This window comes from Natator depressus, chromosome 15 (assembly GCF_965152275.1).
Source record: "Natator depressus isolate rNatDep1 chromosome 15, rNatDep2.hap1, whole genome shotgun sequence".
NCBI classification, from domain to species: domain Eukaryota; kingdom Metazoa; phylum Chordata; order Testudines; family Cheloniidae; genus Natator; species Natator depressus.
The window spans coordinates 28,544,177-28,558,514 of record NC_134248.1 but is presented as its reverse complement, the minus strand read 5'-3'; the positions used below and the strand labels follow the sequence as shown (position 1 = coordinate 28,558,514).

Genomic DNA, 14,338 nt, shown 5'->3' with positions numbered 1-14,338 from the left:
TCTTAGAAGGGATTTACATTTATAATTATTATTTTATTATTGTCAGGAGGGTTTTATAATACTGCAAACCCCAACCATTCAAATATCATGAGTCAGGCACCCTAAAAGCACCCAATACTAACTGGGCTTTTTAAATTGCCTTCTGGTTTTCAAACCTTTATGGTGCACTTGCTTCATGATTATAAAGCTCTTCTCTGCAACCTCGCAGGCTAGAATCTTGACTTTGAAAAAATTGAAACTGAGATTCTCATGATTCCAGTAACTGGGGATTTAAGCAAAACACCAATTATTACATAGCTGGAGATAAAACCGTGCGAGGTGGCGGTGGCAGTGCCAGATCCGCTTGCAATGGGAACTACGTTTTGACTTACAGCTGATCCTGTCACTAGACCCTGAGAAGTGACCTGCTCTGTAGTATCTGTAAAGACTTTTCTATTGGAAACCGGAGCTAGCAATGAATTATTTCAAGCGCTGCAAGGCCAATGCGCATCTCACACCTGCAACCGGTCTTTGCAAAATACAACACAGGTGCAGTGCTGTCAGCTCTTGCGATTTCTATGCCAGTCATGCGATGCAGGCTGGTAATTCAGTCTCCTCTGGCTCCTTTTCCCAAGTCCCCGCCTCCTTGGAAAGAGCAACCAATCATAGCTGCTGCCAGTCTCTACCCCGCCTGTGAGCAATGTGGACAGGACATTTCCTCTGGCCCTTCCCCTGCCTCCCTGCAACACCCAGCCTGGGAAGGTGGGGAGGGGGATAAAGAGCCCCAAGAGCTGGAAGGGGAGCAGAGGTGGAGGGAAAGGGGCAGACTCGATGGGAAACTGGGAGCAGAATGGGGCATGGTCAGTTGGGGCTGAGAGCGCCTGCAACAGGGGCCAGAATCACCATGATACATTGGGGAGTGTTGTTACAAACAAGGGGGGAAGGGGCCAGCTGGTCCTGGGGAGGGGAAGTGAGGGGACCTGTAGCTACGGCACTGGGCCTGAAAGTGCTCCATCGTCCCCAGCCCGTTCCCGTCCCCAAACCTGCACCGAACTGACTTGCTAAGGTCACAGGGAAACTCGCGCAGGGATTGATGGTAGGGGAAACACCTTTGGGCTGTCTGTACTGTGAATGCAACAGGGGGATGGGGGATTTGCTGAACCTGCTTCAGAGTTTTCCCCTATCCCCAGGGCAGCCTCAGTCGATAGCATGAAGGTGCTTGAAAATGTCTGTATGCTGGCTCCAAGCTTCCCTTACACGGGTTCGAGGGTGAAGCCTGCATGTTGCTATTCCAGTCTCCTGCAGTGCGGTCCCTGCGTGTGCTGCCATGCCGAGGGGGAGCCGTGGACGCACCTGCTGGAGCACCTCAGCCAGCCGGTATAAATGGGATTGACCCAGTTGTGCTGCCAACGGATGGCGCCCCACAGAATTAATTGGAGCTGATTTGGGGATTATCCTCATGGGTCTGGCCTGCCCCTGTGTGTGGGGTGAAGACAGCTCTTCCCTCCCAGAGCGTAGGTTGGGATCCTCGGTATTCAAACCTTGGACATCAGCCCCGTTCAGCTTTAAGGTGTTGCTCAACTGAGCTGAGGAAAGTACTGCCCCTGGGCCGGCTTAGGGCACTCACCAGAGCCGGTTGCACTTGGGAGACTGGGAGGAGAGGGCAGGACTAACGTTGGGGGTTCGAGGGACAGGCAGATGGCAGATCTGGGGGAGAGGCGACTTGATGTGGGGCAGAATTGACCTTGGGGCCTGTAGGAGAGTCAGATGTGGGGCATGGGGGCAAATTTAAATGGTGCCTGCGGGGATGGTATTGATGTATAGGAGACGAATTGACCTGTTGGGCTCGGTGCGGGGAGGCAGAATTGATGTAGTGGGCTGGGTGTGTGTAGGGGATAGGGTTGCCAACTCTGACTGAAGCTATTCTGGGAGACTCTTCCCCCCCCCCCTCACATGACATAATGTTATTTTCTTAAAATCTCCTATTAAAATCTCTTGGATTGCTTTCACTAGTCAATCACCAGGAGATCGATGCTGATTCTGGGAGGCTCCAGGCCAATCCTGGAGGTTTGCCAATCCTATTGGGAGAACTGATGTGGGGGGCTGGGGACCAGAATTGACACTGGGGTGAGAACTGATGTGGGTGAAGGGCGGGTAAGGGGCTAGGGGGCAGAATTGATGTTGGGGGGAGAAGTGATGAGTGGGAGAATGAGGGCTGAGGGCAGAATGATGTGGAGAACTGAGGCAGAGGAAGAACCAATATTAGGGGTGTGAGGGCAGCAGAATTATTTGCTGGTCTGGGGGATGGGCAGATGTGGGGGTAGGAGGCATAAAATTAATTGGAATTTTGGGGTAAGATGGATGCTCTATGCCGTCAGGCAGCACTAGGAGCTCCCGAAGCAGGGGCCAAAATCCCCGTTCCCCGTACATTTGGGAGAGTTGACGATGCAGATTGTCAGTCACACACATAGTGGGGGTGGTGGATGGCAGGGGGAGTTTAAATAATCAAAAGGCAGGCTGAAAAACTCAACAGAACATTTAAACATTTGATTTTTTTGGAGCCAATTTTATGAATTTGGGGATGACGCATGATTTCTGAACAGCTGGGGCTGCCAATACTGCACACCCACCCCCAAAAACCTGCCAAATAATTCCCATGTGCTTATTTCATAGGGAGGTCGGGAAAAATGAATCAACAGAAGGGCTCAGGGAAGCCATGTGGCAGTGTTTGCTATGATACCCCATTGGTTACAGCTTTCTTCAGCCACGCCTCTGCAAACCACTGCACCAAGCGGAAGGCAGAGGGGGAAGCCAGGAGGCCAGGTTGTTTAAATAGTGTGTGCGGTGCATTTGCAGCTTGAGAGACTCTGGAGGTCCCTGCCCCCTCAAAGGAACAGGCCCTGGGAGAGCTGTCTGTAGCCAGGCACTGGCTGTGCCACGCAGATGTACAACCGACTGTGTGTGGGTGGGAGGGACCCCAATGCACACCCTGCCAGCACTAACACAGCCCAGCCAGGGGCACAGCCAGTATAAGTGCTGGAACTAGAGATGCTGAGGGTGGTGCTGCACCTCCTGGCTTGAAGCAGTAATAACCCAAATACATGGTTTCCACCCTTCAGGACCCTATAAAAATTGTTCCAGCATCACTGATATCCAGGCTAGCAGAGGCAGGCCACACCCCTTCCATGCCGGAGCCATAGGTGGGCTCGGTGTGGAGCCCCCACATGCTGGAATCCTGCACATGCCTCTCTCATGTGGGTAGGACCAGTAGTGCAGGCTCTGACCTAGTCAACACCAGCCTACTGGAGCTGGGGTGGGTTGGGTGGATCTCACCTCCTAGGGTCCTCCCCCCCACCCTCCCTCTAAGGGGCTTTCTCTCCCGTTTTCCCCCGTGAAAAGCCTCAGCCCCTGCAGGACTAAAGGGCCAGCACCTTCTTCTGCATTAGACCGGAGAAGGAACGGCCCAGTGCCCCGCTCCCTTCCTACGGAAAGGAGGGGATGTGTAATATTTGATACTAAAGTCCACCTTTTTCTTGATGTAACGCTGCCGATAGACCAGTGGTTCCCAAACTGGGATTTGCCAGAAAAAATTCACTGATGGCCAGAGGACCCCGGGCATTGGAGACAGCAGGTGGGACCTGGTTGCAGGGCAGACAGCCCGAGCCCCAGGGAGAGCGGGGCAGGGGAGTTGGGACTAGCAGCCTGAGCCCTACCGTCAGCGGGGGAGCTGCCCGCCCGAACCCTGGGGCTCTGCGCGGGGCTGGCAGCCCGAGCCCCAGGGAGAGCGGGGCTGGACAGTTGGACAGCCTGAGCCCAGACGGTCAGCGGGACCTGCAGCCCGAGCTCAGTTGACCGGAGCGGTCAATGGGGTCCAGCAGCAGGAGCCCCACAGAGTGCGGAGTGAATTTAAACTTAAATCCCTGGAAATATTCATTTTAGGAGGGGGTTCATGAGATTTCACAATTTAGCGAAAGGGGTTAGCAGGCTGTTAAAGTTTGGGAACTACTGCTATAGGCAAACATATTGTTCCCCTCCTAACACAGGCTTACAAAGCGGATGGAGTAACGCCAGCTTCCAGTACTCAAAACTCATGAGACAAGGCCCCACCAAACAAGGAGTTATTAATGTGTTTTTAATTTGCCTTTTTCAGATGGGAGGGAACCAGAACTTTCTTCCTGTGAAAAATTTTGCATTTCTAAATCTGAATGAAAAGTTAGAAACTCAACATCTTCTGAGGGAAGGAAACTTTTTAAAAAAACTAACAAACAACCCCAAAGGACATTTCTGGAAAAATGTCAGGTGCCACGTCAACAGCCAGCCAGCAAACCCGAGAGCCCAGGGCTGGGCTGGCCAGTTTCACGGCCCCATCTGTCGGCCCAGGGTGCAGGGCAGCCTGCAGAGGGAGGCAGCTGGGGAACTGGTCTGCCCACTTTCCCACCAGGTGGGAGAGTCCTAGGTAACCAGCAGCCCACCACCCAGAGGCTGAGAAGCCTGGGAGTCCCCATTCCCAAGCTCCCAACCAGGTGGGCTGCTGCAGAGCCTCTGCAACCTTAATTCAGCCTCCTTGTGCTGATGCATGATGATACATTTTACTACACGATCACAGACTTTTTTCCCCTAGAAGCCCCTTGCCTCATTTGGTGCATGGGATGGATGGTGCTCACTTAATGAGCATCTATTCAATATTTTGTTGGCCTCATGCTTTACTTACTGCTCACTGTTCCCACCCTGCTCTGAAGAGAGAATCAACTTTCTTATGGGCTTTCCTACAGCCTCATCACTCTAGTAGTTGAGTGCTTTGCAAATACAAATTTATTGTCACAACACTCTGTAAGAGGGGACGTTGTCCCAATTTTACAGTAGGGGAACAGAGGCAAAAAGAATAAAGTTAAAAGTATCTGCTAATTTTGAGTGTCCAGTGTGAGTTACCTAGGACTTGAGTGATAATGTAATTAGGCTGTAACACCTGTGGGGGATGAATTAAGATTCTATAGGCAACTTTAACTCTGGCATTTCCTATCTTTTGGTTGGTGGACTTTGCAACATTAATGTAGTTGTTTTATATGTAATAGATTTCTAGGAGTTGGGGTTTTAAAACAATACAAGATCTAGCTGAGCAGATCTCTAATACCAGTGAGCAGGAATTCTATAATTAGGTGTCACTCTGAAAATGAAGACTTGCAGGTGATGAAACAGCACCTTCTGTAAGTTTCTGGACTAGTTACGCTGAAGCTCTATGGTATCCTACAAGATGAACAGTGCTATCTAATGCAAGTTAAAAGCATATCAAAAAGTGCATCTTTGCCAGTGAGTTTGTTTTAGAAGAGGAAAGATGTTCCCATTTTGTAGAGCTTGTATAATATAGCTATATGTTGTACACTGCATAAGATCATTCTCCCAGCCCATTGCTAAGCCTTTCAGAATACTGCTCTCCCCTTGCTCTATTATAGTCTCTCCTCCTGCTCCCAGCTACTCTCTCTCATTTGCTATCAAAATGTCAACTCCTGTCCCCATTGCCCACTTGTTAAGTTTTCCAAACAAGCACCTTCATGCTTTCTTCCATACTGGCCCTTGTGTGTGGGAACAACTCCCTGTAAACCTCCATACAAGTACTTCATTCTTCAACTCCCTCCTTAGCCATAATGCCTATAAAAAAAAAAAAGCTCAACTCACTGGTACCACTGCAAATCATGTTGACCACTACTGTCTCACTGTTTGCTTGTTTCCCCCTAACTATATCCCTTTGTTGTCCATCCAATACTTTGGGGGCAAAGCTGAAGTTTGTACAGAGCCTAGCAAAATGGGGTCCTGGGTCCCATCGTAATAAACAAATAGTTAATGTAGAATCCCTTCCTGTATCCAGTATGAAAGGCAGCATTAAGGAACTCACCGCATGCAAGCCAGTTTTACACAAACGGACATTGTACTGTGGCCACTGATACCAGCAGGAGACACTCGTATATATAGCAAAGTCAAGCCTTTACAAACTAGACTGCTTTTCCTCCATCAGATTTTCATCCAAGAAGGAAGGTGCAAAGGGGCAGGGTGGCTAGCTTTCCACTTGAGAGTCAGAAGCTATGAAAGTCCTAGATAGTCTGTATCTGCAAAAAGAAAAGGAGTACTTGTGGCACCTTAGAGACTAACATTTGTTTAGAGACTAACAAATGTTAGTCTCTAAGATGCCACAAGTACTCCTTTTCTTTTTGTGGATACAGACTAACACGGCTGCTACTCTGAAACCTAGATAGTTAAGTGTTTTCTTGAAGTCAGTTGTAGTACCCTGTTTCTGAAACCTATCGGTTTCAATTGGACTTTATCAAGCCCTTTGAGAACTTTAATGATAGGAAATGGGAACTATATGGAGAGTTCTGTTTATTCCCTACGTTTAGATCAGGACACATTATAGGCTAGAAGCAACAGCCCTATGATCCCAAACAAGAATGTCTCACAAACTCAGACATGAATCCACATTAATAGGAGGGACCCAAACTTGGTAGTGACCTAGTGTTGAAAGGTCCACCTCTGTCACATTTGGTACCCCTTATTTAAACTACTGCATAGGCTGATGGTGAAAGTGGTACTTGAGCTGGAAAAATCAGTATATTGTGCCTGCCTATTCTTAACAGCTCATGAACATACTGCCTTCTAGTGGCCATTACCTGCTCTTTCAATTTAGTTTTCGGTTGTTAAATGCCATAGGATGAAACAGGGGTGTTTTTAAAGTAGCCTCTAAACAGATATGTTCCAAGTTTTGAAATGCTAGGAACCAAACTGCAAGGTGGATGCATATGAATGCCCCGAAGAGTCAGAGTGAAATGGACTTCCAACACAACTGTACCCCACAGGAATTGTCATAGATTGTTTATGCAGGAAATTGCAGATCAGTTTTATTGCATATGCGGTACATAGTATATTAAATATTTAGATCAAGGCAAAACGCTTTCCAATATAACCCATCTCTATACAAAACTTTAAGCAAAACTATACATTTAGTTTATGCATTTTAGCCCTTCCAACATTTGAAATCCCAGGATTTTCACTGCTGAAAACTCAACTGTCACACTCAGAACTCTGTCTCCCTCACCTGTACACTTATTTCAGCAGAGATGACTTCATATTAAGCTCAAAATTCCAGTAATTAGAGCACCACAACGGTGGCTTAATACACGTGGAACAGTGAACGTTGTGCGTCTCTTATGTGCGTATCTTACAGCTTCATTTAGTACTGCACTGGTTCTCATCTCTAACATCTCAACTAATTGCACTGTAAATTTAAGTGGAATGAAAGCAAGCTTTACAGTCTCACACAGTTTTAGGCTTTGGCTGCTTTCTTCTCTGGCTCTTTCTTAGGATTCTGTTTCAACTTGTAATCTGCCAGAGCAGCCTTGATTGCATCTTCAGCTAGCACTGAAAAGCAAAAGAGAGAACAAGCACTTTGAAACCTGTTTGTAAGGGGGGGGGGGAAGAGGAGGGGTGGAATGATCCACTTTCTTAAAAAGAATTTTGGGGGGGGGGGGGTGTCAGATACACTGTAAGACTATACAGCAGGGACACTAGTACAATAGAGAAGGCTAGATCTTCTTGCAGGTCACAACTGAGATACATGAGAAGTGTTTCTACAGCGAAGCTTGCCCTGGCTCCTGCCTGCACTATTCCCTAGTTGAGGAAATGCTCTTCATTTTCTGAGGAATTAACTGAAGTTTTAGACAGACATTCCCCCATTTGCCAACCAACTGCACATGTATCTCATTCAACATCCTTAATCTGTGTTATGTTCCTTTCAAGGGAGCCAACAAAAGGAGGTTTTTTTTTTTTTTTTTTTAAACAGAGCCTATGCCATCTTTTCTGCTTTGCCATACCAGCATCAGAAATGTCAACTCTGGTAGTCATTTGTTTCTGAACTTACACTTACATTGAGGGGGAAGTGGTACTGAATGTTTCAAGTCCATGACTAATATTTTGGAGAAAGGAAAACTGGTCAGACAAGACTCCTTCTGATTAAAGGCTCAGGTTTCAATTTTGGCTCTTTGATATTATTTCACTAGTTCTCTAGTCACCAGAGACTCCGCTAGATGAAAGAGCTGGTTTCTAATGTAAAAATAAGAGCAGAATGTCTTCTAGGCCTTCATGGAACATCCTAAAGCAGCCAAACTCTGATTTGTTTCTTTTGCAGGTCACCTTTAAAAAGAGATCATTAGAACTGGGCACTTGACTTGGGAGAACTTATGGCAGACTCAACAGACAGGTAACACTATGTACATCCTGATGCACCCATGTAAGTCCTCTGCAAATACCTAGAAACCTCAATAATAAGAGCTAGAGTCAAATTGCAGTAAGTTGTACCATGTTTCCGGGCTTTGTCAGACAACATAGATTTTTAGAATACTTCAGTGTTTAAACAACCTGTATTTAACTTGTGACTTACTAGAACAGTGTAGTTTAACTGGAGGAAGGCAGAGTTCTTTAGCAATATCAGTATTTCTGATCTTCATGGCTTCATCAACCTGAAATTTATAAACCTGTTAATATACGATTGACTGCTTGTCACCAAACACCCAACCATCTGAGGTAATGTACATACTCCACAGATTTGTGAAAGGGGTGTTTTGAGGACTAGCCTTCAGGATGGGGGTTCAGAGAAATGTAGGAAGAATTATTTCGTTATACTCCATGATAGTGCAGAAGTATTTTAAAGGATGGTGTATAAACAAATTGACACAACCATTCCTGTCAACATCTTTCCCATTCTCCTTCCATCCCAAAATACCAGATTTAGGGAAAAGGTTTTCAAATGAACAGTCGCAGATGACCGAAGTCAAGGCACACACAGTGTTCTAGGCTGTGACCCTACAAGGAACCTACACTGGCAGTTTGTGCATTTACATCTGTACGGCACTGTGTGTATAAACTGACAACTTATGTTTTAGACTGATGGGAAAAGGATAGGTAGAAACCTAAATCTCACAAGAGCTTCTTATTTGTTGGAAGAAGTCATGGTGCTCGTGCGGAAGAGAATATACATAAATGTAAGCCATAGCCATTCTGAAGCTACCCAAGTACCCAAGCTACCCAAGTAAGATCTGCCTTTCCAGAAATGGAACTTAATCTCCCTCATTCTAGAAAAAAAATTCACACTAGGTAAAATGTAAACTCCATACTATGCTTTTCAGACTACTGTTCCACATATGGTCTCTGATAATGGATGGTGTAGCATTAATAGCAACCTCTAGAGACTGCTGCCAGCTCCTGTGTAATATGCTCTTTCATAGGTGTGAAGTCAGTTTTACCGTTTTTCCTTTAATCCATTCTGTGGCCAATGAGCTTGAGGCAATTGCTGATCCACAGCCAAATGTTTTGAATCTTGCATCAATAATTTTTCCATTTTTATCCACTTCAACCTGCAAGAGTTTCAATGATGTCAGTTCTGTTTATATCACATTCTTGTACTCATAACATTGAAGAGGACTCAACTGGATAATGGTTTAATTTGAGCCTAGTCATGTAGAAGTCAGGGGCAAGATTCCCTTCTCATTTCTGTCCAGTGAAGCAGGATAGATAGGGCCTATGACTGAGGCAAGGAATATTGTAAAACATTTACATTTTAGTTCTAGAAATAGGAAGTCATTTTACTAATGGTTTAAGCCTGCCATTACTGGTAGTCTTCAGATAACATAATCCACTTAAAATCTACTTAATTGCAAAAGGCGAGTTAAAAGCAGTCTGCAGGTCTGACACCTGCCCCTGAACCCTTCTTTTATTCTTTGTGGTTTTACCAGAACATTTTCCTTTTTTAATTTTTCCGCCCCGCCTTATGTTGTGTGAAGAACCCACAAAAACAACAATGGGGAAAAACGACAATACAGGGGAAACAGTGAACATTCACGAAGTGCTATCAGATGCATAAACAAGACAGAAACCTCTCTTTAGCAGAAGGTACCACTTGTAATACCATTAGATAAGAATTCTCTGACAGAAGTGTCATGTTTAGGTGGATTCCATTTGAGACTAACAAGCTCATATTCCATAGCTTTCCATTTTGTAATGTTACTTTATCTCATCAGCTATTCTTTCTTGCAAACAACTTATGACTATCAACATAATCAGTGTGGTCAATTCATAATATTAATTATACTAGAATTCTCTCTCAGTGACTAGAGCTATAAATATATACAGCTTAACTTCAAGTCACTCGATAGCAAAATAAGCATTTTATTTTTTAGCCACACAGAAATAAGCAGGACATTGTTATGTATTTGAAAGCTCACCTGTAGTTTCATCACATCTCCACAGGCAGGAGCGCCCACTAATCCAGTGCCAACATTCTTTGCACTCTTATCAAGAGAGCCCACGTTTCTAGGATTCTCATAGTGATCCACCACCTACAAGGGAATTTTATCTGCAATGACTATGGTATCTAAGGTCCCCGGCTGGGAAAGTACTCCTACAGCCCGCGTGGTTTAAAACATGCATCAGTCAAAGCCCGGCACATGACCAAATATGCAGCTGATAACCCCCACAGCTGACCCAGGCTCAAGGACAGGGGCTCTCAGCCAGTGCATGGGGGGTTCGTAAGCACCCTTGTCCTCCAACAGCCAGACCCTCTTCTTGCCTCCCACCCCCATGGTCCCCATACAACTCCCAGGATCCCACCCCCAAATCCCGCCCCCCCTTCCTCCCACCCAATGCTGCTCCCACTCCCTCCCCCCAGTCCCGCCCCACCTTCCTCCCACCCAATGCTGCTCCCACTCCCTCCCCCCCAGTCCCGCCCCCCCTTCCTCCCTCCCAATGCTGCTCCCACTCCCTCCCCCCCAGTCCCGCCCCCCCTTCCTCTCTCCCAATGCTGCTCCCACTCCCTCCCAATGCTGCTCCCACTCCCTCCCCCCCAGTCCCGCCCCCCCTTCCTCCCACCCAATGCTGCTCCCACTCCCTTCCCCCCAGTCCCGCCCCCCCGATGCTGCTCCCACTCCCTTCCCCCCAGTCCCGCCCCCCCCATGCTGCTCCCACTCCCTTCCCCCCAGTCCCACCCCCCCTCCCTCCCTCCCGATGCTGCTCCCACTCCCTTCCCCCCAGTCCCACCCCCCCTCCCTCCCTCCCGATGCTGCTCCCATTCCCTTCCCCCCAGTCCCGCCCCCCCTCCCTCCCGATGCTGCTCCCACTCCCTTCCCCCCAGTCCCACCCCCCCTCCCTCCCGATGCTGCTCCCACTCCCTTCCCCCCAGTCCCGCCCCCCCTCCCGATGCTGCTCCCACTCCCTTCCCCCCAGTCCCACCCCCCCTCCCTCCCGATGCTGCTCCCACTCCCTTCCCCCCAGTCCCACCCCCCCTCCCTCCCGATGCTGCTCCCACTCCCTTCCCCCCAGTCCCACCCCCCCCCGCCCGATGCTGCTCCCACTCCCTTCCCCCAGTCCCTCCCTCCCTCCCTCCCGATGCTACTCCCACTCCCTTCCCCCCAGTCCCACCCTCCCTCCCTCCCGATGCTGCTCCCACTCCCTTCCCCCCCAGTCCCACCCCCCCTCCCTCCCTCCCCCCCGATGCTGCTCCCACTCCCTTCCCCCCAGTCCCGCCCCCCCGATGCTGCTCCCACTCCCTTCCCCCCAGTCCCACCCCCCCCATGCTGCTCCCACTCCCTTCCCCCCAGTCCCGCCCCCCCTCCCGATGCTGCTCCCACTCCCTTCCCCCCAGTCCCGCCCCCCCTCCCGATGCTGCTCCCACTCCCTTCCCCCCAGTCCCACCCCCCCTCCCGATGCTGCTCCCACTCCCTTCCCCCCAGTCCCACCCCCCCCCTCCCTCCCTCCCTCCCGATGCTGCTCCCACTCCCTTCCCCCCAGTCCCGCCCTCCCTCCCGATGCTGCTCCCACTCCCTTCCCCCCAGTCCCACCCCCCCTCCCTCCCGATGCTGCTCCCACTCCCTTCCCCCCAGTCCCACCCCCCCTCCCTCCCGATGCTGCTCCCACTCCCTTCCCCCCAGTCCCACCCCCCCTCCCTCCCGATGCTGCTCCCACTCCCTTCCCCCCAGTCCCACTCCCTCCTCCCGATGCTGCTCCCACTCCCTTCCCCCCAGTCCCACCCCCCCCTCCCGATGCTGCTCCCACTCCCTTCCCCCCAGTCCCACCCGATGCTGCTCCCACTCCCTTCCCCCCAGTCCCACCCCCCCTCCCTCCCTCCCTCCCTCCCGATGCTGCTCCCACTCCCTCCCCCCCAGTCCCACCCTCCCTCCCGATGCTGCTCCCACTCCCTCCCCCCCAGTCCCGCCCCCCCGATGCTGCTCCCACTCCCTTCCCCCCAGTCCCGCCCCCCCTCCCTCCCGATGCTGCTCCCACTCCCTCCGCCCACTCCCGCCCCCATGCTGCCCCCCCTGCCCAACCTTCTTGTGATACCCCGCGGTGGGGCCCGCCAGCCCCATGGGCCCGGGTCTCAGCAGAGAAGCGGCGGCAGCGGCCCGGCCCCCCGTCGCCCACAGCGCCGCCATCTTCTCGTCACAGGGCAGCGCGAGACGCCCCCCCTCCCGCGCACTGTTAGGCGAAGCGTTACATCACGCCCCTGCCCCCACGTGACCCGACACGTGCGCTGGCTCCGCCCCCTGGCGAAGGGGGCGCGTCCCGGGCCGGCGGCGCCGCCTTGTTGTGCCGCGCGGGACCGGGGTTTGCAGCCTGGAGCTGGGGACGTGGCCCCTCCACCTCGGCTCAGGGCCTGGCTGCCCCCGGGGGGGGTTCGAGCCGTGCGCGACCCCCCCCCCAAGCCTGGAGGAGATAAACCTGGAGACGGTCCCGGTTTTGGGGGGGGGGGGGGGCTGTGTCTTATATGGGTGCCTATTGCCCTCCGCCCCCTGTCCCGACTTTTCACACTTGCTGCCTGGTCACCCTAGATGCATGTAAATTAGGGCTGTGTTTGGTGGGCAGAGGACTATATTTAGGACTGAGGCCACAAACCCTGCAAAAGCTCCAGTTGGTGCAAGTGCTAACATTTATCCGGTGCCTGTTTTTGGCACTGCCTCCCCGGTGACTTCAGAGCTCAATTCAGCCTCTGTCCTACTGTTCAGAGCCCTCTACAGGACTCACCCTAACTGCCTGACAGAGGATTGCCTCTCGTGCTGTTTAGCCCAAGACTGAATTTGTCCCCCCTGAATTTGCTTGAAAGGGTTGCAGTTTGACACCTAGCTAGTGATGATTCACTGTCAGAAAGCTTTCAGAGTAGCAGCCGTGTTAGTCTGTATTCGCAAAAAGAAAAGGCGGACTAGTGGCACCTTAGAGACTAACCAATTTATTTGAGCGTAAGCTCTCCTGAGCTACAGCTCACTTCATTGGCTGCATTCAGTGGAAAATACAGTGGGGAGATTTATATACACACAGAACATGAAAAAATGGGTGTTATCATGCACACTGTAAGGAAAGCGATCACTTAAGATGAGCTATTACCAGCAGGAGAGCTGGGGGGGGGAGGGGGGAGAAAACCTTTTGTAGTGATAATCAAGGTGGGCCATTTCCAGCAGTTGACAGGAACGTCCGAGGAGCAGAAAGCTAAATGCAATAGCTCGCTTGTTGGTCTGTTTTGACCGTTACTTGCTGTCTCTCTCATTTGGCTTCGGTGGGAGTGAGTGCAAACAGCGGGCTCAAGCTTTTTGACGAATTAATGTTCCCATTCCCAACATCTCTAGGACCTTGCTATCATATGATGCATTACTATTGTATCCGTTTTTTAGACAGCATCCTGAACACCCGTGGTTGGACAGGATGGGGAGAGCTTCGCAAATAGTTATTATTTTACTTTCTTGTGCAGCATCCCGATCTCCAGCGTCCGTATCTCCAGTGTTGCAGCTGAGGGAACTTCATAAATACCAAAAAAAAAAAAAAAAAGGAGGACTTGTGGCACCTTAGAGACTAACACATTTTCTGGAGCATGCTCAAAAAAATGTGTTAGTCTCTAAGGTGCCACAAGTCCTCCTTTTCTTTCAGCGAATACAGACTAACAGGGCTGCTACTCTGAGACCTGTCTTTATAAATACAGTAATGAGTATTTAATTCCCTGTGCAGTGGCCCCCGCGCCATGGTACACGTACAGGGTTTACTGCATTTTCAGTTATTACAATGAACTCTGCAGCGGTGGGGGGAAGATGAGCGCGGACGCAGCAGCAGGACCCGACCCATTTGCTATGGACCGAGCTGTTCAGAAAGCCCAACCAAGCTCTGGCGCCTGTTGCCACACACAACATGGCGGCCGAGCCTGGGTCCTTCCCCTATCGCCAAGCCAAGGGGACCTTCCCTAAGGTCCCAACGTGCTCAGGGCCCGAGGCGGCTACACAGGTGCCTGTAGGAGCACGTGCATGAGGAGGCCGTGAATGGCTACGCGGAAACGGCCGTTGCC

The 14,338-nt window shown here is 50.4% G+C and overlaps 1 protein-coding gene across 1 annotated transcript; it reads right to left on the bottom strand.

Annotated features, from left to right (window-relative positions):
• Window positions 1-7,071: 7,071 nt before the first annotated feature.
• ISCU (iron-sulfur cluster assembly enzyme) lies at window positions 7,072-12,497 on the bottom strand. Its single transcript, XM_074973285.1, has 5 exons — window positions 12,342-12,497; window positions 10,245-10,358; window positions 9,267-9,377; window positions 8,405-8,483; window positions 7,072-7,386 (listed from the first exon to the last, which is right to left on the bottom strand). Exons 1-5 carry the CDS (start codon window positions 12,444-12,446, stop codon window positions 7,292-7,294), a joined length of 504 nt encoding a protein of 167 aa, XP_074829386.1. The 5' UTR covers window positions 12,447-12,497; the 3' UTR covers window positions 7,072-7,291.
• Window positions 12,498-14,338: the final 1,841 nt, after the last annotated feature.

What these genes read in the sequence shown, in the direction of transcription:
- ISCU (XM_074973285.1), bottom strand. Translation starts at nt 12,446, where the DNA reads ATGGCGGCGCTGTGGGCGACGGGGGGCCGGGCCGCTGCCGCCGCTTCT. An exon ending in CCGCGGGGTATCACAAGAAG is followed by an intron (nt 10,359 to 12,341) that starts GTTGGGCAGGGG and finishes ATTCCCTTGTAG; the next exon opens with GTGGTGGATCACTATGAGAA. An exon ending in GAGATGTGATGAAACTACAG is followed by an intron (nt 9,378 to 10,244) that starts GTGAGCTTTCAA and finishes AAACTCTTGCAG; the next exon opens with GTTGAAGTGGATAAAAATGG.